The sequence below is a fragment of the Monodelphis domestica genome, chromosome 5 (assembly GCF_027887165.1).
Source record: "Monodelphis domestica isolate mMonDom1 chromosome 5, mMonDom1.pri, whole genome shotgun sequence".
In the NCBI taxonomy this organism is placed as follows: domain Eukaryota; kingdom Metazoa; phylum Chordata; class Mammalia; order Didelphimorphia; family Didelphidae; genus Monodelphis; species Monodelphis domestica.
In genome coordinates, this window is record NC_077231.1 from 302,451,389 (window position 1) to 302,475,809 (window position 24,421).

The 24,421-nt window shown below is 37.4% G+C and overlaps 1 protein-coding gene across 15 annotated transcripts in view; it reads left to right on the forward strand.

The window, feature by feature from the left end:
• The window catches only part of RBMS3 (RNA binding motif single stranded interacting protein 3), a 1,500,462-nt gene that overhangs the window by 899,683 nt on the left and 576,358 nt on the right, over positions 1-24,421 (forward strand). For 8 of the 15 annotated variants that reach the window (XM_056800925.1, XM_056800928.1, XM_056800932.1 and 5 more), the window contains one exon: positions 6,889-7,064. In XM_056800925.1, coding sequence (XP_056656903.1) covers positions 6,889-7,064 — 176 coding nt within the window. The remainder of the gene's footprint in view (positions 1-6,888; positions 7,065-24,421) is intronic. The other 7 variants (XM_056800926.1, XM_056800929.1, XM_056800937.1 and 4 more) reach the window with 1 other exon arrangement.

Sequence of the window (24,421 nt, forward strand, 5' to 3'; positions counted from 1 at the left end):
ATTACTAAAAGTATATTATGCATAGAATCAAGACAAAAGTCTTTAATAGTAAAGTGATGGAGGGAATCATCACAAAAGGAATACTGAGGGAGAAAAATGAAAGGGAACATATAAATTTTAAAAAGAGAAGATAGAACATTAATAAGTCTCATTTTACAAAATTTGATAATGTTAGATCTGATTATCTAGCTTAATTTTAGTGAGTGTAGAAGTGACAATTTATTTTATTTTATTCTTAAACCCTTATAGTTTGTCTTAAAATTGATACTAAATATTTCCAAGGGAAAACTGTACCTTACCCAGGGTTACACAGCTAGGGAATGTTTGAAGGCATCTCTGGCTTTCTAGATTCAGCCACCAACTTCCAATAATGTTTCATTTGAAAGTATTTTTTAAGAGAAAACACCAGGAATTTGTATGCAAAGATTTAAACAAGTTAAAACAGATGATCTTTTCATCTTAATTTTTATGATAAAATATTGTCTCCATGTATATTCATTTCTATAGTTATGTGTTTGTGTATACGAAGGCATGCAGGCCACAAAGACTGCTTCAGGAACTTGGAGTGTTTAGTCTTCAGAAGAAAAGTTTAGGAAATGGGCAAGGGGACACGAGCATCTGCAAGGATCCAAAGGGCTCTCTCTCCCGTAGAAGGATCAGGTTTTTTTTTCTTCTAGGCCTCAGAAGACAGAGTTATGAATTTATGCCTGCACATAGGTACACCTATTTATTTTTCTAAGAAAAAAATCCATAATATTGAATTGCCATAACAAAAAAGCACTTTGAACTCTAAAGAATGTAAATCACATTCGTTCTGGGGAAAAAAAAACAATTAAATCCTTTTAAGGAAAAAATTAACACCCACAACCTTGACGGTATTGGTTGCATTATGGAATATGTCCATAGTTACAAAAGGTATGCTTTGATGACTGATTTTATCCTGAGCCTACAGGGCAAAGGCGAACTTTCTGTGTATTTTTTTAACACTTACCTTCCATCTTGGGATCATTTGGTTCCAAGATAGACAAGAGGTAAAGCTAAACAATTGGGGCTTAAGTGACTTGTCCAGTATCACACAGCTAGAAAGTTTCTGAGGTCAGATTTGAACCCCAGACTTCCCATCTCCAGGCCCAACTCTCTATCCACTGAGTCACCTCGCTTTCCCTTATGTATTCTTATAGAGCTCTGTCACTGGCACCTCTCACAGAATTACAGACTCCCTGTGCTAGAAGGGACCTCAAAGGCTGACACACCATCTGCTCCAACTGATATCATGTTAGGATATACTCAATATGTCAGGACAAAAGCATAGCATGGAATCATGGTAGACTAATTCATTCAGTCAACAAGCATTTTATTAAGTCCCTACCATCTGCCAAACACTAGGGGTAAGAAGATGAAATTGAAATCATCTCTATCCTCAGGGGGTTTGCATTTTCCTAAGGGAAATAATAGTTATATTTATGATATATTCATAATAGACACAAAATGAATAGGTAATTATGGAAGGGAAGTGATTTCAGAGAAGGGTGCATGTACAAGAATATCCTTGACCTGAGTCTCAACAAATAGAAAACCCATTAATCAAATGAGTCAGTTTGCGAGTAAACCAAGTAATAATAATTTTGGAGCAGCTAAGTGACTCAGTGAACAGAGAGACAGGCCTAGGCATTAGAAGTCCTGGGTTCAAATCTAACCTCAGACATTTCTTAGCTGTGTGACCCTGGGAAAGTCATTTAACACCAAAGGTGTAATCTTTTCTCCTCCTCTGCCTTGGAACTGAAACTTAGTATTAATTATAAGAAAGAAGGTAAAAATTAAAAATAATTAAAAAGTTAATATCTTTCCTAGCTCCTTTTAAGATTCAGCTCCCATCTTACATGAAGTTCTCTCAGTTGCTAGTGATCTATCCTCTGAGATCACCTCCAGTTTACCCTCTATATATCCTGTATGTGTCTATTTTGCCTCATGTTAGCTCCCCAATTAGAATGGGATCTCCTGAAAGGAAAGGGCTATCTTTGAATCCCCAGGGATTCAATGGTAGTATGTAATTCATTGTAGTAACATAGATATTTATTGTCTGATTGGATATAAAACTGTGTTAAGTACTATGTTGAATCTGGGAATGATAAGATATTGTCCAAGACATCAAAAGGTATACAGTCTACTTAGAAACAAAAAAGAACAAATAGAAAATAGATATACACACATACACAGACACCAAAAATAGAAAGGCAACAACAAATATAGGAACCGATAAGGAAACAGTTGAGCATTCCTTGTTTGCAAAGTTACTAGATGGGTTTGGATGACAGCTAGCTTCTTCAATGTGAAATCCTCTGATGCTTAGACCCTGAGTGTTCAAATATATGTGTGTGTGTGTGTGTTTTTACTTTACTAGAATTTCAGATAATGCAGATTCAGTGTAATCTTGGAACAGATAGGGAAGGATATATTGAAGACTTGGGACTGAGCTCTTTTTGATGAATGAAGTAAATAGAAGGATCAAGGGAGTGTATTCCAATTGAAGGGAACAATTTGGGTATAGGAACTAGGGATATGGGGAACAATCTATTCCTGAGGCATGAAGGAAGCCTGACGACATATGAAGATAGGAGATGTTCTGGAAAATTGTTAAAAATGAGAGAAGTTAAACTGAGGATAGATTATAGAAGGTCTCCAAAGCTAGTAAAACATTCTTGTCATGAACCTTGCAGGCAACAAGTGAGCATTGTAGATTATTGAGCGGGGCAATGCCTCAATGTCAATACTGTTACCAGGGAGTTAATTTAGGAGTAGTATGAAGAATGGTTTGCAAGACAGAGCAACTGGATGTAGGGAAATCTGTTAGGTCAGATAGGCCAAACTCCTGCTCCACTCCCCACCCCAGCTTACAAAACTTCTGGCTGAACCAGAATAAAATGTAATTTAGGAAATGCTTGGCAAAATAAATAAAAATTCAAAGCAACATTCATAATGCAGATTTGTCTATTTATATGTCAATATGTGGTTGGCAAGATTCCATTTCTACTTGAGTTTGATGCCACCATACTAGGTCTTTGGATCCAAAAAAATTGACCCTGAGGATCTGAGGTTCTGGACTTCTGGACTGCTCTAATGGTGAGAATGAAGAAGTGGTTGCTCTAAGTGGAACGTGACCTCACTTGTCCTTGAAATTTAAGGAAAATCCAACTATAAAAAATGAAAGAGGAGATTGATGACCCTATAATATCTGGTTTAGCATGACAGAAACCTGTTTTTGTTTTTTGTTTTGTTTTTAAATCTTACCTTCTGCTTTAGAATCAATACTATGTATTGGAAGGCAGAAAAGTGATAAGGGGTAGGCAACGGGGGTGAAAGTGACTTGCCCACAGTCACAGAGATAGTAAATGTCTGAGGCCAGATTTGAACCCAGGACCTCTTGTCTCTGGGCCTGGCTTTCAATTCACTGAGCCACCAGCAGCCCACTAGAAGCCTATTGATCAGCAGGATGGGGTTATGGCTTTAGAATTTGAATGAGTGTGTGACTCTGAACAAGTAGTCCATTTAGAACTCCATTTCCTCATCTGTAAATAGAAATAATGAATCTTATAGTCACCTACCTTAAAAGGTTGTTGTAGGAAAAGGGCTTTGTAAATGTTTCAGTTGCTAAGGCAATCATTCCCATTCCTTTAGGGCTTGAGGTAGGTCATGCAAATATGATTTCTACCCTATAGATGAGGAAACTGAAGTATTGAGAGACTAAGGAACTTGCCTGCTGGTCAGCCAGGCAGTAAGTCATTAAGTATTTATTAAGCATCTCATATATGCTGGACACTGTGTTAAAATATAGGAGATTTAAAAAAAAGGCAAAAATAGTGCCTGCCCTAGAGGAGAAATAGAGAACTAGATATACTCAGGCTCTATGTATGCTATCCCAACGGTCTTAGTGAAGTCTTCAGCTTCAGTAGCTTAATGAGATTTTTTGGACACCCTTATAAAGTAGACAAATGGTCATCTTGGAGGGAAAAGCATTTTCCTCTGGGAGATCTAGTAAATACCTAAGGCGAGTCTAGAACTCAGCTCTACTGACTTTGCCTAGGGAACAATGACAAAGATGGAGAGAGCTTGAAGGAAGAGTGTTAAAGAGACAAACCACCAACCAAAGGAAGCCATCTTAGAGGTAGAGTCAACTAGAGTGGGGTGACTGGGGCTTTATTCCAATGTGGTGTTGACAATGCTTACAGTTCTTTAGACTCAATAGAACATCTACTTGGTCTGAAAAAGCACTTAACTGAGTCTCAGATAGTGAGTGTGGGTAATCCCTTTCCTGTCCCACCATCCAAGAAGGTTCTTTTCTCTGGTGTCACCGCATATCTGAGTCTTTACCGTAAGATTAGGTCCTCCACTCACTTGAGACATGAGTTGGTTTTTTGAGCTGTTTTCTTCCCTACAGCATCAATATTTCTAGTCAAGGCTCCCCTTGGAGACAGTTGGAAATCAATGCTTGGGGCAAAACTGAGGTTCAGAACTGGTGACCCTGGGAATTTTAGGGAAGTCAGCCTAAAAACCTCCATGAGCGTTGGGCTCAAAGCATAAGCCTGTGTAGGACTGGCACTTCTCTCCTGGATCTCAGTAGCCTGTTGATAACAAGAAGGGAGAGCCACCTCTAACAAAGAGTCATCTTCTGCAACCTGTGCACTGCTTCCATGTGTTCTCCCCATACAACTCTCAATATTTTCCTGCTGCTTCTGATTGCAACTTTTGAATGAGACAATTACAGTCCTTGAAGACTCATCGCTCAAAGATCTGCCCAAAGCCTATATTAGCAAGGCAATATCCTTAAAGAGTTCCCATAAAAACCTTTCTAGGAGTAGAGAGCAGGTGCTTGATTGGAGTGTAGTAGGTGGGAACGCTTGCAAAATTATCTCTTCATGTGCCTATTGGGGAGAGACTAGGAAAGCATTCAAAGTGCTTTCAAAATGTTATAGCACTTTACAAACATTATTTCTTATTATTTAGTCAGTTGCTCAATCTACAATTAATAAATATTCATAAGATGCCCACTTAGTGCCAAGATGCCCCAGGGCAGAGCCTCTTATCCTTTTTTTGTGTCATGAACTCGTTTGGCAGTCTGGAGAAGCTTAGCAAGTCCTCAGAATCATCTTTGACATGTAGAAAATAAGATGCATCAGATTGCAAAGGAAATCAATCCTATCCATATTGACATGGTCATCTCTGTATGTGGGAATCTATATTTCCATATCAACATATCCTCCCATTTTAAAGTTCACCAATTCCAGGTTAAGAATCCCTGGAATGAAGCCCTGGGTTGGTAGGTAGATTGAGGTAGAGGAACTGGAATTGTCATTTCATTGATATAACAGTCCCAGAAAGAAGAAATTATTTTTATCGTAGCAGGTCCTTACCTACTCTGCAATATAGTCTTAAAAGTTTTGCCTCCATCACTGAGGAGTTGTGACTTGAACAGGGTCCCACAGCAATATGTGGCAGAAGTAAGATGGAATCCAGGTTTCCCTGCCTCTCGGGTCAGTGTTCTCTTCATCACGCTACACCGTCATTATACATTTTTCTTCCTTTCAACTGAATTCAACAAAGAGTTGTTAAAAGCCAAGTTTGTGCCATAAACTGTGCTGGATAAAAAGACAAAAGCGTTCAAACAGCTTATGTTCTACTGAGGGGGCTACAACATATGCAAAGATCAATAAGTACAAGATATTTACATAATTCCACCTGAACACTTTCAAGTGAAGGAGAGTGCTAACCACTGGAAGTTAGAGAGAATCATACAGGCATAGGTGGCAGATGGCACCTCAGCTGGTCTTGGAAGGAAGCAAATACATATGTTCTATGCATCTTCTTTTAAAAATACCTAAGTAGACATATCTTTATTAAATATCCGGAAAGGCAGAAATAACAAAAAACTGAGCTTGGAGACAGGAAGCTCTGGGTTCAGGTCCTGACTCAGAAACATGTGAATGTGAGCTTAAAAAAAGGGTCTTTTAATCAATAAGTTCCTCAGGCAACTTCTGAGATGATCATCTCCAAAGAAGCTGCCAGTCTTCATTGGCAAAGGGAGATTTCTCACTGATTGCCCAAAAGAAGAAGTCAAGTATCTGGTGTTTTGTTTTGTTTTTCTTTAAACAGATCATCATGAGATTAGAGTGTCTTAGACATAAAGTTGGAAGGGACCTCGGGGGCCATTCTGTCCAATGCTCTCATTTTACAAATAATGAAATAGGCCCAGCATCATTAAGCAACTTGTCCAAGAGGGTTGCACAAGTAGAAATTGATTCAAATGGGAGACCAATCTAGACACTGGACCGCAGAGCCATTGTTCTCTCCACTAGCCAACGCCACTCCATAGAGAGATGTTTCACAATCTTTAGATGCATCTTCCCCTTTCTAATAAGCTACACAAGTTATTTATGGAGAAGATGGAGTCAAGAGGTTGGTGTTCCAGGAAAGATAGGATTTAGGGGTGGGGAGAAATAGACCACTGGACTGAAGAAGAAGCTAGCTTGAGAAAATGGAGAAGAGAGGGAGAAGAGGGAGAAAAGAGATTCTACAAGCCATGAAGGAGGACTGAAAGATCCATTGAAATACTAGCAGGAAGGCAGTAGGATGATGTCAGACATTATGTGCTAACTCAAATAAATTTATTTCCAACATGAGTCTGTCTGTTTCTCCCATTATGGCTGCTTTGTAGTTTTCCATTTGGTTACCAATGGCAAGATAATGAAATTTCAAAGGAACAGATGATACTCAAGTGTGTGTGAGCATGTCCATGTGTGTATGAGTGACTTTCATACTACACTGCATTTGACTTGATGATCTGGTACCTGGTGGTGGCCTTGTTTCTCCATTAATGCCTCTTTTTGTTTTCAGCAGTCCTATGCACCAGCTCCCCACCCCATGGCTCCTCCCAGCCCCAGCACAAACAGCAGCAGCAACAACAGCAGCAGCAACAACAATAGTGGAGAACAGTTGAGTAAAACCAACCTGTACATTCGAGGCCTTCCACCCGGCACCACGGACCAGGACCTAATCAAGCTGTGTCAGCCGTAAGTGCCTTTAACAAACGATACTTACTAAGCCTTGGTTTCCCCCCAAAACCTGCTTGTCTGATATCTCATGTTTCTGATGGCAGCTCTTTGGCAGATCTAGTGGACTATGATCTCACCAGTATGAGCAAATGATTTAACAGCAGGGAAAGAATTGTTTGGGGGATGAATAAAGAGAGATTTAGTGTCCAGGATAAGGAAAATGATTGATGGTCTCACTGTGGTCTGTCCAGAATAGACTCTACCTATAGAACTATGTTGAATTCTAGGCACAATGTTTTAGAGATGATATTTATAATTTGGAGAAAGTGTAGAGGAGGCCAGCCAAGATGGGAAGGGCCTTGAAAGTATGCTCTAGGCTCAGGAGAAGAATATTTAGAGGAGGGCAGTACACCCGTCTACAGTTATTTGAAGGGGTCTCTCTTGGAAGATGTGTTAGTCCCAGAAGGCTGTAGTAGAAACAATGGTTATAAGGTGAAAAGAGGAAGATTCTGATTTTGTAAAAGCAAGTAAGGACAGAACAGCTCAACAGTTAGAGGTCTTCACTGTTGAAAGGGAATGTCTTCAAGGAGAGCAGATGACAAGTTGTTGGGTTTATTGTAAAGAATAGCCTTCTTCTGTATAAGCTATACACAAAGTAGACTTGGAAATTCCTCTAACTGAGAGCTTTCAAGCTTGTTTGCATAAGAAATATCTGGAATGAGGACTACCCATCCGCTTACTACAATCTTTCTTGAGGAAAATTATTGACTTTAAAATTGCCCAATATATACTAAGCTAACTAGGAATAGGCAGAAGTCAGTCAATAATTTAATAATAAGAGTTTATTTAAAAATAAGCATTTATTAAGCACCTGCAATGTGCTAGTCACTATACTAAACTCTGAGGATAAAAAGAAAATTACAAAGATACCTGCCCTCAAGGAGTTTACAATCTAATCAGTCAATATCCATTAAACATTTATTAGGCACCTACTATGTGCTAGTCACTATTCTAAACTCTGGGGATAAAAAGAAAATTACAAAGATACCTGCCCTCAAGGAGTTTACAATCTAATCAGTCAATATCCATTAAGCATTTATTAGGCACCTACTATGTGCTAGTCACTATACTAAACTCTGGGGATAAAAAGAAAATTACAAAGATACCTGCCCTCAAGGAGTTTACAATCTAATCAGTCAATATCCATTAAGCATTTATTAGGCACCTACTATGTGCTAGTCACTATACTAAACTCTGGGGATAAAAAGAAAATTAGAAAGATACCTGCCCTCAAGGAGTTTACAATCTAATCAGTCAATACCCATTAAGCATTTATTAAGCACCTGCTATGTGCTAGTCACTATACTAAACTCTGGGGATAAAAAGAAAATTAGAAAGATACCTGCCCTCAAGGAGTTTACAATCTAATCAGTCAATATTCATTAAGCATTTATTAAGCACCTACTATGTGCTAGTCACTATACTAAACTCTGGGGATAAAAAGAAAATTACAAAGATACCTGCCCTCAAGGAGTTTACAATCTAATCAGTCAATATCCATTAAGCATTTATTAAGCACCTGCTATGTGCTAGTCACTATACTAAACTCTGAGGATAAAAAGAAAATTACAAAGATACCTGCCCTCAAGGAGTTTACAATCTAATCAGTCAATATCCATTAAGCATTTATTATGAACCTACTATGTGCTAGTCACTATACTAAACTCTGGGGATAAAAAGAAAATTACAAAGATACCTGCCCTCAAGGAGTTTACAATCTAATCAGTCAATATCCATTAAGCATTTATTAAGCACCTGCTATGTGCTAGTCACTATACTAAACTCTGGGGATAAAAAGAAAATTAGAAAGATACCTGCCCTCAAGGAGTTTACAATCTAATCAGTCAATATTCATTAAGCATTTATTAAGCACCTACTATGTGCTAGTCACTATACTAAACTCTGGGGATAAAAAGAAAATTACAAAGATACCTGCCCTCAAGGAGTTTACAATCTAATCAGTCAATATCCATTAAGCATTTATTAAGCACCTGCTATGTGCTAGTCACTATTCTAAACTCTGGGGATAAAAAGAAAATTACAAAGATACCTGTCCTCAAGGAGTTTACAATCTAAACAGTCAATATCCATTAAAACAGACACTACCCAAAATGATGGACCTCATTCAAGACTGACTTTCCTTGCTTGATGCTGGCAGTCTAGTTGGCTGTTTGTATATACATGCTTGTCTATATACAGTTTTTGTCTCCAAGTACTAAAAGACTGCAAAACAATCAGTTTCTTTTAGCAAAATATCTCACAAAAGGCTGATTCTCATAAAAGGATATGTCATAAAGATGTCAGAAAATATTAACTTCATAATAATAACTGACATTTGCCTTATGGTTTCTGGTTTTCAAAGCTCTTTCCTTACAAGAATCCTGAAAGGCATGTTTTAAACTCATCATTTCCCACATTTTACAGATGTGCCTTAAAGGTTAATAGACTTGTCCAGGGTCACAAAGTTAAGCAAATGACTGGGCTGGAAGTGATCTAGCTCCTTTTTGAATCCCTTACTGTTTCAACTCTTTCCCCCTCATTTCCTTCATAGAATTTGCTTTAAATGAACCCCACTCCTCAAATCTCAAGGCATTCCTTAAGAGGAACCCTGGGCTCTGTGGACTCAGACATTACTATGTGAAAAGGGAATTACTATGTTGGTTACTTAATTCCTATTGAATCTATGCCCTTGCAGCACTAGTGTTCTATTTGCAGTAATATAATTTACTTATGCCTATGGAATACGGCAGAGACTGATTTTCTTTAGATAGAATTTCATTAACTTTACATGAATATGCAAATCATGTTATTATACTTTATGATCATGTGGAAAAATATTAGCTCTGGATTTGAAAAGCCTGAGTTCAAATCCCACCTTGCTGCTTCCTCTTTGTGTGACCTTGGGGATGTCACTTTATAACCTGATGCCTTGGATTCTGAGGTTAATTGAGTTTTAGATCTAAATCAGTAATCAATCATGATAAAGGAATCCTGGTATGAAAATTCACTTCATCAATCAGGCATACCTTGATGATATTGTAGGTTCAGTTCTAGACTACCACAATAAAGCAAATTTCATAATAAAGTGAATCACATAATTTTTTAGTTTCCCTGTGCTTATAAAAGTTAAGTCTATACTATACAATAGCCTATTAAGTGTGTGATAGTAATATGTCTAAAAAAAGTCACATACCCTAAGTAAAAACACTTTATTGCTAAAAAATGGTAACCCTCATCTAAGCCTTCAGGGAGATGCAATCGTTTCGTTTGAGGAGGATCTTGCCTCCATGTTTATGGCCGTTGACTGACTAAGGTGGTGGTTGGAGTGGTTGTGACTATTTTTTAAAATAAAAGAACAATGAAATTTGCCTCGTCAGTAGAGTCTTCCTTTCACTTGAGCATATGGATATAATTGTAGGGTTATTAAAATTATCATATCTCAGGGAATAGGGAAGTTATAGGAGGAGAGGGGAGAATGGCAGGTCAGTGGAGCAGTTCAAATGCACACATTTCTCTATTTAGTTTACCATCTTATATGGGTTTGATTCATGGCACTCCAAAACAGCTACAATAGTAACATCAAAGATCATTGGTAGAGGGAAGCTGGATGGCTCAGTGAATCAAGACCCAGACCTAGAAACAGGAGGTCTTGGGTTCAAATCTGGCCTCAGACACTTCTAGCTATGTGACCCTGCACAAATTATTTAACCCCCACTGCCTAGCACTTACCACTCTTCTGCCTTGGAACCAATACCCAATATTGATTCTAAGATGGAAGGTAAGAGTTCAAAAAAAATGGTCACCACTTAACAATTATAATAATTATTATATAAATAATATAACAATAAATCTTACAATATTTAAATATTAAATGAAACATTTTAGATATTATTTAATTAAATTTTGTCAACCTTAACATTGTTAGAATTAATTTGATAAATAATATAATGAAATAGAAATATAATAATAATGAAAACATGTGACATAGTGCCATAATTATCGAAATGTGACACAGAGATACGATGTGAGCACATGCTCTTGGAAATCCAGTGCCAATCAAATTGGTCCACTCAGGGTTAACATAAACCTTTGTTTTGGAAAAAATGCAACATCGATAAAGTGTAATAAAGAGAAGCACAAAACAAGGTAAGTCTGCATAGATGTCCTTGTCTACAACTTTGGAAATTCATGTAGGGAGTTATCTGAGACAAAGGGAGGTTCATTATAAGCATGGCCTTGAAATCAGGAAGGAGGAGGCTAAGACTAGCAGAAATACTAGTTTTCCTTTACTTGAAAATGCTGAGTTAGCAAACCACCTCCATCTTTAATTCTACATCCTAACATATCTACAATTGGAAACCCCTGATTTCCTAAACCATTAAATAGTATTAAACTTTATCTATATTAGTTGAAATGAATGTATCTTCCCTTCCCTTTGGCATCAGATTTCCTGCTAATATTTTAGCCAATTAGGTTAAAAATACTATTTCTGAGATGGAAAATAAGATTTAAAAGCCTGCCCTTTTCTAAATCTCTAATAATTTTGAATATACAGTGACTTGCCCAAAGTCATAAGGCTGGTGGTAATGATTATAGATAGGATTGGAATTCAGTACTTTCTGACTCCATGAGAAAATTCTTTTTGTCTTCACGTGTTTTTATCCTAACATATGCTTAATGGATTCTGATAGAAAATATTATTTTTGTTTTCTTTTGTTGTTGAAAGTATCTAAAACAGGTTGTCATAGCTTGTATGGAATCATTTTAAATCCAGAAATTGCTTCTCATTGGGTTGTCATTCAGAAGCAATATCAATGCATTTATTTGGCATTTAACTGGCTATTAGCAATATTATTCTTGTAGATTTGGTAGACTATTGCTCAATTGTTATATTTCATTTTGAAAATTCTGTTAAAAATTTGGTTGTTTTTGTGTCATTCAGTCATTTTCAGGCCGGTCTGACTCTTAATTAGAGGATATTTATTTTGTTGATTTTCCAACCAAGTCCACTGTACTTATTTGTCTTTGTGCTGGATTTTTGAGAATGGGAGTAAATATCCAAACAGAAAGTGGGAGATAAAAGAATTTACAAACACAAAATAATAGCATCTGTTGGCAGAGTGATATATAGATCAGTGCCCTCCTCATTGGTCTGAGAATTTGTGTTTTAAGACAGCCAAAGGCATAAATGTTAAATGTAAATCTATACTTTGAACCAAATATTTTACTCTTTCCAGAATTAAAACAAAGAATGAAAACAAAACAAAATGTGGAAGAATAAAGTTTTAGGGAAATGGTGCCTTTTAAAAGAATTTAAAGATTTTAGCTTATTTCAATCTGAGTCTCCAATTGAATTATTCAATCCCTTTAAGGGATATTGTCATACAAATGAAGACCAGATATTCTTGCTTCCCATGGCTCTCTCTTTAAAACATAGATTTATCTTTATGTCAGGGCCTTGTCTGTTTCTCTATCCTGGAAAATTTCAGACCACTGATTGTTTCAGACACTGCCTGTGTAATATTTTCCTTGATGGAAAAACTTGATGTCCTAGAAAGAACATTTATTCATGGGAGACCTGGGTTCTAATCTTGATACTAAAACTAATGATCTGTCTGACCCTCACCAAGCTGCTTTATGTGCCTGAGCCTCAGTTTCTTCATCTGTAAAATCAGCATTGGCTAGTTGATTAAGAGAGCTTCATCTACCTTCAACATTTAAATGTCTTTCTCTTTTTCCTTGAATGCAATCACAGAAAACCAAAATCTTCCTTAGGAGTCATTCTGCCTTAGCTGTACCAGATCCCCTGTCTTAATAGTTGTCCAGACCACCGCATGAGATGGCCAATATATATCTTGCTCCTAATGTTTGGAGGCTCTGATCCTAAATTGTTTACCTTTTTACAGAATACTCATTCTACTATACTTATTTAGCCTCTTGTGAGTTTAAAGGGAAGCTCTAGAACTGTCTGCTGTGGTCCCAAGACCTGCCTGCCTCAGTTCAGAAAGGGTCATCACCCAAAGATTTGTTAACTCAATGGAAACCTGTTTGTAAAGATATAGCAGGATCATGGAAGGAAAAGGCGCATTGATGCAATCAAAGCAGCAAAAATAAAACTTCAAATAATTATTGCCTTCTGATTATCCCTACTCACTTTCCCAATCACCCCTCACTAAAACACAAGCCTCTATTTGTATCCTTTAAATATGTCCCTCCATTATCATCCATTTCCCATATAATTTTTTTTTCGGCTGGGAAATTAGAAGTCCTTTCTGAATCCACTTTTTCTTATTTTATAGGAAATGTAATATTTGCTAATACCCATGGTAATAAGATAATAGAAAACACAGAAGTACAAAGAAGGCAGAGACATATTGAATTATCCTGCATTTAGTATACAGTGTTCATATTAATACTAATGAACAGCAAGAAAATTATATTAAAGAAGGAGAAATTAAATTATTTCTCAATGTATAATCCAAGAGCAAAGGGATGTCATCTGGATTTGTAGCATCCCTTCACAATTCTTATTAAGTAGTACTATTAACATTTATCATCAAAGATCTTGAGATAGAATTACAAGCAAGATAAAAGTGAAAAAGAAAAAATAGAAACATAACATCTATGAAGAATGTCTCAGCCTCATGGGATCTCTGGGAAATCTCTTTAGATAATTAAATATACCATAGTTTGGATGAAGCAATCTATCATAACTTTGTTATTACTTGAAAGATATGGTGCATTTCTATATCCTGGAGGTTTTATGCTCCAAAGAATACCTTTCCCCTAGGAATACAAAGTTCTGTGACATATGCCTCCATCACATGGAGCCATTTAAAAATAAAAACATTTGTCCCTGTTAGAGCAAATGATGAATGTGGTTGAGGAAGATCATTTTCCAAGTTCACAATAGACCAGATAATCTCTTAGATCTTGTCTATTTCTGAAATGGCCCAAATTATTTAGAGGATGATGAGGACTTGATGTTCTATACTATGACTTCTAACAGTGCTATGTTGAACCATTTCAGTCACGTCAAATTCTTCCTGGCCCCATTTGGGGTTTTCTTGGCAGACACTCGAGTGGTTTGCCACTTCCTTTTCCAGCTCATTTTATAGATAAGAAAACTGGGCCTAATAAAGGTTAAGTGACTTACCCAACAACACACAGCTAATAAGTGTCTAAGGCCAGATTTGAACTCAATGAGAGAAGTCTTTCTGATGCCAAGCCTAGGACTCTATCTACTGTGCCACTGATAAGATAATACCTAGAGTTAGAGCTGGAGGGGACCTCCGAGGCCATCTAGACTAACATTTCAATTTTACTGGTAAGGAAACTGAGACCTGAGGAGGCAGTTTAAATGACTTGTCAAAGGCCACAAGGTTGTTTCAGAGTCAGAATTTGAAACCAGGTCTTCTGATTCTGGACTGTTAAATGCTCTTCCCACTTCTACAGTGCTGCTTCCTTTATGACTATAAAAATAAGGCGCTGTCATGGACCCAGATCTTGTTGGAAGGGAAGAGAAATCAAAGTGAAAGGAAAAAAGCTGAACAGTTTTAAGATAAATTCAATAGACAGAGGTTCTCTTGGGTAGAGTTTTCAATTAAAAGCTATTTCACAGGAGAGTTCTGAAAGGTGCCTATTCAACAACTCAAAATTTATTGATTAAATGCCTATTATTTTCAGGTTAGTCTATCAATCTCTGCCCTGAGGGAGCTGATATTCTAGTTGAGGGATGAACCATGTCACATCAATAAGAAATTGCAAGTACAAATATAACAATTATTTGGACTATCTCAGCCAATAGCCCTGGGACCTGAGTTCCAGAACTCATGGGTCCTGAGTGCAATGCCTAGCTGTCTCCTTCATACTTGTGAAGCTTGGGCAAGTGATTTAACTGGCCTCTGGCCTCAGTTTCCTCATCTTTAAAATGAGAAATGAATTCTGTGGTCCCTTCCAGCTCAAGAACTATAATTTCTGAGTAATAGGCATAATTTCATGGGATTCAGGAAAATGCTTATATAGGGAATAGAATCTGAACTGAATCTTGAAGGAAATTAAGAATCCTAAAGGGGCAGAGCTTTCAAGCCAAATGTGGGAAATAGGCCATGGAACTACCTAGAGGAAGAAGATGAGACTGGGTTATATTAGGAACAGTGAGTTTGTGAAAAAGATACCCAGGTTTTTTCTCTCAGCTTTGGCCTAGGGGGAAGGTAGAAGGAAACAAAGGGGAAACAGAATAAGTTGAACATGAAGATGTACCAGTGCAAGGTTTATAGGCCTTTTGGAAAGCCTAAGGCTGCCCTTATCTGTTGGACTATACCTCCTCCCATAAAAGTTTTAAATTGATATACTTGATGCTTTAAAATACATCCTTGGAGTAAAGTGAAAATGTTCTTTTTTAAAGCACCTAAATAGTTTTCATAATGAGCATGATTGGAAACAACAATGAAATTCCTATTTGAAATGCCCATGATACCTCTTATCAGAGCATCCCCAGTGTCTTACAAAGTTTAACAAATCCTCAAAAAGCCTTAAGAATCCCCCATCCACCATTTAGGCACTACTTTGTGGGGTTGTGTGGGCTTGGGGAAAAGTATGGTATAGTGGATGGAGGGGCCAGCTTTAGGGCAAGTTCAAATCCTGCCTTTAACATACCCTTTACTTCGAGGTCATCTCTGCAGACACTACATCCATGAAGTCTTCCTGTCCCTCCCTCCCTTTTCTCCATCTGCTTCTGTCTATTCATCTCTTTCTAGATTTCTGCCTTTTTCTCTCTCTAACTCTCTTTCTCCCTCCATCCTTCAACTACACATATGCATATATGCATATGTATTTATGCATGTATGTGTATATACATACGTGCATGTGTCTATAATTATATTCTCATAAAAGCTTAATTGCATCTTTGTTAGATTCCCTTTTTGTTAGGAATTCGGCGCTGATTCCACAGCTACTAGAAGCTAATTAAAGATAAGTGAGCAGTCTAAGTGCCCACATTTTTCCTTCCAGACAAAGGAGGAGGCAAAGCATTCCTCACATCTATATCCATTCTCCATAAATCTCCTCCTTGCTCAGCTTTCCTCGCTTTCTAGCTGCCCCTTTAAAGCCAAACGGGGCAAGTCTCTTTTACTAGAACTTAACAGGCAGAGGAGAGTGTCATTCCTGCAATACAAAACAATGCTGATATTTGGACTTGATAGCAAAACTCTCTGTCTGGGCTAATCTCCCAGACTTTCCTCAATCTATTTGCACCAGCATTTTCATGCCAAGCACGGAGTGCTGAAGCCAGATTAGGTAGAGAGTCAACTGGTGTACTCTGGATGCTCTCGTGCTGAGTCCATTATAAACAGTGTCGGACAGTTCTGACAAATGCCCCGACACAATCAAACCTTTTATCAATTTAAAAGTAACCTTGTCACAGTAATCTGTCAAACTGTTCATATACAAGTAAAAGAAAACAAGTCATCATGTACTCAGAGTCACCAAGTAAACAAGAAATATGTGACTAGGAAATTGTTGTGCTCATTCTTCTAACAAGAACATAAGGGAGAATTAGATACATCCCACAACAAATGAGCCTTCATTTATCCAGCAGCTTGGTCTATTCTGCAGTCTGCTTGGGAATAGATGAGGTTGAAGAGAGAATCCAGACATCAATAATCAGAGTTCTGTGCCTTGGTCTCAGCAAGAAGAAGTTTAACTATTGATGTGCCCAAAGGTCATTTTCTCACTGCCCATTATTGATCATAGTTATTTAGTTCATCCAAAACGAAATTCATTATCATCTTTCCCCTCTTCCAACTTTCCCTGTTTCAACTGGGGTGTTGCTGATTTATGAATTCCAGGGCTGGAGTGATACTATGGGACTAAGAGTTAGGAATCCGTAAGGTGTTGAGTACAGCGTGGAGAGGAAGGAGACAAAGCTGAGGAAGTGGTATCTCATCCTGGAGGAAATAGGAAATCATCGAAGATCTTTAGGCAGTGCTGTGCTATGGGAAGATCTCTGCTTTTGAAGATTACTTTAGAAGCTAGGTTAAGGATCCACTGGAGAGGGAGGGAGCCTGGAAAAATGGAGGCCATGTAAGAGGCTATTGGAATAGAATGGATGAGAGTTAATGGAATCAGGAGAGAAGGGAATGGATATGAAACATATGGAGGTACAGTTAATCACAAGTCACAATACTTGACAAATGATTGGATATGCAGAGTGAGTTCCATGTCAGAAAATCTTATCATCATCATATTTTATTATTTATATTATCATGATGTATAATACTAATAATTCAGTCTTGCTATTGTTATCACTATAGTTCAGATGATTTGACTGAGGCAGAGGAAAATAAAGTCACTTGTGGGAGGTCACAACTGATAGTATTCTAAGGCTTGATTTGAATCCCACCCACTTCCCATTCTAGTATTCCAATCATGCAGCCTCTTTGAAGTCATTAAACTTCTATTATGTGAATCCTTTTGAAAAGCACAAGATCCTTCTTTCAAATAAAGAACATTGAGAGAGAGGGGGAGACTGAGACAGAGAGAGGGAGAAAGAGGCATAGAGACAGATAGAGAGAGAAGACAGAGGCATAGTAGAGAGAGAGAGAGACAAATAGAAAAAGGAGAGAGGGATAGGGAAAGAAAAATAGAGAGAGAAGGAGCAACAGAGGGAGAGAGACAGACAGATGTTGATTTTAGAGGGTTTGTCAAAAATCTAACACTTCAGTCTTTTCCTTTCATTATTCTTTTTTTGTTTGTTTGTTTACATTGAAATCTATGATTATATTAGTAAAAGTAATTCCAATATGGAAACTCTCTCTATTTTTGCAGGTTGAAAATAGATCTTTTACAGTCTTACAGTTAGTTAGTGAACAGCTTATTTATTGAACTTAGAAACAGGAATGATAGAATTCAAATATGGCTTCAGATATTTATTAGCTATGCTGCCCTAGGCAAATCACTTGACCTTTCTCTGCCTCAATTTCTGTAAAATGAAAATAAAAATAACAACACATTATTCCTAAATTTTATGAAGATAAAATTATATGATGGTTTTAAAGGTCTTTGCACACCTTAAAGCATTATAGAGGGCCCCACAGACAAAATAAGTTAAAAACAGTATTTGAACTCACTTCCTCCTGACTCCAGGGCCAGCTCTCTATCCATAATGTTAATTCATCCTCCGAAGATAGAAAAATGACAACAGATATTCCTTTTCCAATATGTCACCCAGATCCTTGATTGTGTCAACATGTAATAGTATTTCACAAACCGGGAAAATCTAGTCTTGGCCTCCCTCAGACTATGACATGTTTTGATATTGTCTTAGATCTGTGATTCCATCCATATGGTTACATCCTCTCACCAACCTCAAAAAATCATATCTCTTCTTTCTAAGAGATTCATAACAAAATGATCTCATAAATACTCCACCAGGAGTGTATCCTATATAATTGGACCTTCCTCTAGATTTGTTGAAGGCAGGCATGAGATATACCCTGCTTATCCATTGGTTCTCGCTACATGACCTGTCCACTCCCTCCTGTACTTGTAAATCTCCCCAAAAATGTCCTACCCACTTCTCAAAGACATATAAATTCAATATAAGACACATTTGGAAAGCATTTATATTTAGAGTGTCTGGAAACATCACGATTCCTTTTAAAAATCAAATGGAATTCTGTAGGCAAAACTGAAACCCAGAATGCCAGCTTTGATTCATTAAATTGGATAATGTAGTTTAAAACTTCTCTTTTGGCTGGGGTAATTGTTGTGTGTTACCATTTTTATGGTGTAGTGACTAGATTTTTATTGATGAGTCAATAGCTTGGGAGGGATTTTTTTTAGGTTCAGTCATTTTTGCAAGCTAATTGTGTGCTTTACAGTGGCTATATTTTCATTTAGTGATTTTCCCTCCTCTGTGATTCTAAAAAGTATCCTTTTATTTCTCCCTGTTTTTTTACACCTTTCCCTTTCTATAACGTTCCACAAATTATGTTGTCTTTGAAACTGGAGAACAAGAGACATGGGTTATTGAAATATTTATTAAAGAAATGATAAGAGGTAACATACAATAAGTTTGGTAAAGTTGGTTAGGATGGTGTAATGGGAAATATGCTTGCTATGGAGTTAGACTATCTGAGTTCAAATCTCAACTCTTCCACTTGCTACTGTGTGGCCATTGGCGAGTCAATTAATTGTCTTCTGAGCCTCCATTTCTTTCATTTTAAAATTAAGATGTGAAACTAAAAAATCTATGAGATCCTTTTGTATTTTAATTTAAAGGCTGAGGGATAGCATGTATGGTGGACATAATGCTGGTCATCAAGTCAAGAAGGTCTGCCTTCTGACAGTTACTTGTGGGGTGTTAATGGGTGAGTCATTTCATCTAAATCTCAGCTTTCTTATGCATGAAACAGGGAAAATACAAAGCCTCCCCAAAGCAGCTTTAAGCTTTACTAACTCAAAAGAAAGACTTTGGGGACCCTCAGTAGTTTCTGTGATACATTCTTAATGGAGCTATCATGAGACTTAAATGACATAATGCATTGCAAACTTTTACTTGTTTGATGCCAATTGACATTAAAGTTCTATGAATTTAAATACCCAGCAGGGATTGCGACTCTAAAACAAATATACTTGTGCAAATTATATAATTACAGAGTGAAGCCAAGTTCTTTTTGATGTTGTTGATGTTTATTTTCTTTTTAAGTAGACCAAGATAAGACATTTAGAACAGGAAGAGTCCTTAAAGGTCATGTTCTCAACACTCTCCTTTTTAAGATGAGGGACAAAGGTTTGAAGCCACATGCTTGATTCGGACTTGAACTCATGTCCTCTGATTCAGAAGCCATTAATCTTTCCATTTTACCACTCTGCTATTGAGAGATACAAGAAGGTTCTCTTTTCCATGGTGAAGATAATTTGGAATTATTGCCTGGAAGGTTTTCTTGTTTAAGTGAGAAATTCCATAAGCACAGTGTCTGGCAAAAAGTAAGCACTTCATAAATGTTTATTAACTGACTAAATGAGTAACATTGTCACATCACAGAAAGAGCATTGTGGACTCAGATTCCTAAGTTTCATAACTGCGCTCTGTTATGTGATCTTGGAAAAGTCATTTCCCTTTCCTTGGCCTTGGTATCACCAGATATAAAATTAGAGCAATGGATTTTATGAGCTATAAGAGGTTTTATATGGGGATCTAATAAAATAACATATATAAATGCATCATAAACTTTAGTTTGGTATAGAAATTCTATTATATTCTATTATTATTATTATTATTAAACATTCTTGAACCAAAGTGGGACCCTCTCATGTGCCCAAGTATTTTTTTTTATTTTGTGATGAACTCTATATTTACTAAAGGAGAGAGGGAGCAATGAGATCTTTCTTCCATGGTGAACGTGTTGAATGGCCTCCTCTCATGAAAGTATGCCCAGTCTACCTTATAAAGGTTATCTTAGGCCTTCTAGAATATTCTGTGTAAAACCTTGTACTATTTCTTTAAAAACTTTTTGCTGACTTATTGAAAATCTTTGTATGTCCACTGTAATAGCCAATGTACTTGATGGGAATTCTGGGAATCTAAGGTCCAGATCATGTTGCCAGGATCATAAATACTCATTCATGAGGAAGCGCTTTTGACAATGAGAGCTGTATATCAAAGATAGTCAAAGAACTGTGTGTATCACAGGATGGTCATTCTTGACATCGCCATTGAAGAAATCACTGCCAAAAGCTATGGTTGCCTTGGGAAAAACTGTTTCCTATAATAGAAAACACAGCTTCCTCCTGATTCCCAGTACAGGATTCCCATATAGAGAGGATATTTCAACTCAGTGCTAGGAAATGCTTCTGAAAAAATACAAACACGAAACCAAAAGTGGACTTTTAAAAGGTGTGTGTGTGTGTGTGTGTGTGTGTGTGTGTGTGTGTGTGTCTATTTCACTGTATCGCTAAGACAACCAAATGATGCACATGATGATGAGGTAACAGCACAGACTTCACTTATCTGATATAACTTTCATTTTACCATTGTTAACACACTGGATTTTTTGAAGATGACAGAAACAGATAAGATAGTCATATCAAATAAGTTTATGAGTTTTTCTTTTGGGCAAAAATCTTAATTACTATGTCCATTAAATAAATGTTATCAATCATATAATATCCTAAAAATTATTTGAATGAGGTGATGGTTTTTTATGACATTTATGCTCTCAAATGGAGACTGGATGACCAGTTGTCCATATCTTTATTGAAGAGATAATAGTCAAGGGACTGGTGGCATTGGTTATAGCATCATAGGTTATCATCATTAATATATAATTAATGACATCATAATGGCATCATTCTAACTCTGAAATCATTGAATTCTGAGATGACCTGATCATGTAGTTCTTTGACATCTTAGTTTACATTCTAAGAAGTTTCTAGAAGGAAATTGAATAGTTTTCACTGGTCTCTTGTCATAATATTGGAATTCAAGTTCTCTTTTATGGCTAATGCATCACCTTCATGAATATTTATTAGATCCTACCCAATATTAGTTCAACATCCAACATGGTGCCATTCCATATTGATGCACACACACTCAAAAGAGGATGCACTGTTCCTGTGTTCATCTTCATGCCAACAAAGAGTTGCATGTGCTTCTCTAATCACTGGCAGCCCCAGCCTTTAACTTTTAGGCAGCAACTAGTCCCTGTTTAGTTTCCCTGGCAATCATGATTGGTTATTTGGACCCTGTCTAATGTGGCTCAACAAAGGGAATAGAAGAACTCAACAAAAGCCATCCAGACTTAGCTCTTTCATTAGAAGTTATAAAGCACTGACATTTCTACGTTGGGATCCAGCAAGGAGTTTCCAAAAAGTGGATATCCAACTGAAGATAATATAGAGAATTGTGGAGCAGTGGTGTGTAGAGAGATGTCATGAAAAGTTCAGCAACATGACTTCTGATGTTCCTGTGAACAATCTAATCAATCCAAAACCCATTCATTAAACATCTATTATGGGAACTCAAATTTGAATCCTGTCTCTGAGGCTTGCTACCTGTGTGACCCTGGACAAATCACAGCCCCACTAAGCTAGGAATTCCTCATTTTTAAAATGAGCAGGGTTGGGCTAGATGATCACTGAGATCTCTTCTAACTTCATACAGTTGTAGCTTCTACATCACAGAGGTTAGAGGTGCAGCACCCCTGTGATCTGGAAAATCCATGTAAACATTTTTGGCTTTCTCCTTATACCAGAGAGGTTTGAATTTTTCCTCTTTTATGGGATTCTTAGAGTACCTTATTGTAAATTTTGGATTAAATATGCATTTTTGAGTTTCTAAACTTTTTCTGACTCATCTTCTAACCTTTGTGCTTCTGTAAAAATTCCTCCAAAATTCCCATTTAATTTCTTACGCTGACCCATAATATATCAAAACTGTGATAGAGGAAGAGATAATTGTAATGAATGTGCAAGAAGATGGGTCAGGTTCTAGGGGCCTAGAAAAGCAACATTAAAAAAAGGTCTCTGCCCTCAGGGAGTTTCCATTCCATTAGAGGTAATTGGTGGTGTTCATGGAATCTGTATTTACCTGATAATTTAAGGAGCAGAGAGAGTATTAATTTTTGAGTAGTTGAGGGGAGGGAAATAGTCCTCTAGGAAATGATTCATGAGTTAAACCTTTTCCATCATTTAGGATCTATGAACCAGTGTTGTGAATAGAGTACTGGTCTCAGATCAGTAAGAGCTGGATTCAAATCCCACCTCAGAAAATTATTAGCTGTGGGACTCATGGCAAGTCCTTTCTAGGCCTGTTTTCTCATCTGAAAAAGAAGGGGTTACAGTTGATAACCTCCAAGGTTCCTTTCTGCTCTCCATTTACTACCCTAAATTTCTCATATGGAATCAAAGCTTATGACTCCTCCTTTGTTGAATGATCAAGAAGGCCATTAAAGTTTCTTCTGGTGTTTTCAAATGGGCAAAGATGTAGAGACCATCATCGCACAACCACAGAGAAAAATAAATTGTCTTTGGTCTGGTCCCTGACTACCTTACCTCATGGAAGAGACCTGGTAGGTGGTAATTTATGAAGTCCAAAAATTATGTTGAAATTGCAGGAGAGGCCCAAATGTCAAAGTCTGCCCTCAGGCAGCTCACTCTCCTTATTGTGGAAAACAAGCAGCCTTCTGTGTATGTCCCTACTTACACTGCTAAGGACTAGATGCTCAGTGAATAGAATGCTGGGTCTAGAGTCATAAAGACACTGAGTTCAAATCCAATTTTAGACACTGACTAGTTGCATGACTTTGGGCAAGTCACTTAACCTCTTTTTGCCTATGAGGCAGCTAGGTGACTCCATGCATAGAGTGCTGAGTCTGAACTAAGGAAGACCTAAGTTCATAATAGTTGTATGGCTCTGGCCAAGTCACTTAACCTCTGTTCACCTTGATATACTGGAGAAGGAAATGGCAAACCTCTCCAATATCTTTTTCAGGGAAACCCCCTGGATTGGATGGGCCACGAGGTCACAAAGAATCAGACATGATGGAACAACATCAATAACAGGAGTCATTCTTCTAAATCTTATTATGCCACTCAGTATGGAGAGGTTTGCTCCAGCCAGGTGCATAAATCAGGGTACTGTCAGCCTCCAGCTTGTTCCCACTTGTAGGCTTCTGAAGGGCTGATGCTGCTCTTCCCTACAATGAGAGCAGCAGCTGCATGGACATTCCTGGAATGCAAACATACGGATTTTTCAATTGTCTTCATGTTAAGTCAGTTGTAGATCATGAAATTTAATAGCTAGAAGAGAAGGAAGAAACCACCCCAGAATCCAACCCCTTCATTTTATAGAGGAAACTAAGCCCCATATCCTCTCCAGGCAGGGAACATGGCACCAGGGAGGCAAGATTTGAAGGTGCCATCAGAAGAATTCAAGTGCTTGCTCTGTTGAAGTCTTAGGTATCTAAAGCACATCATTGCAGTCTTGGGACTCAGTTTCCTTATCTTTAAAGGGAAGGAGTTGAACTAGATGACTTCTAAAGCCCCAAGTTCTAGAGCTGTGATCCTCTGACCTCCACAGATCAAAAGATTGTTTGTTTTCATGTTTGTGTGTATGCAGACACTTAATAAATTTTAAATACTTCTGCATTCTCAACCTCTCGATTTGTAGCAATGAGAATACATAATGCATATCAGGTATTTACATTCCAAATCATAACTGTAGCAAAATTACAGTTTCGAAGTAGCCACCAGAATAATATTTTGGTTTGGGGTCACTGCAACATGAGGAACTGTATTGCGGGGTCACGACA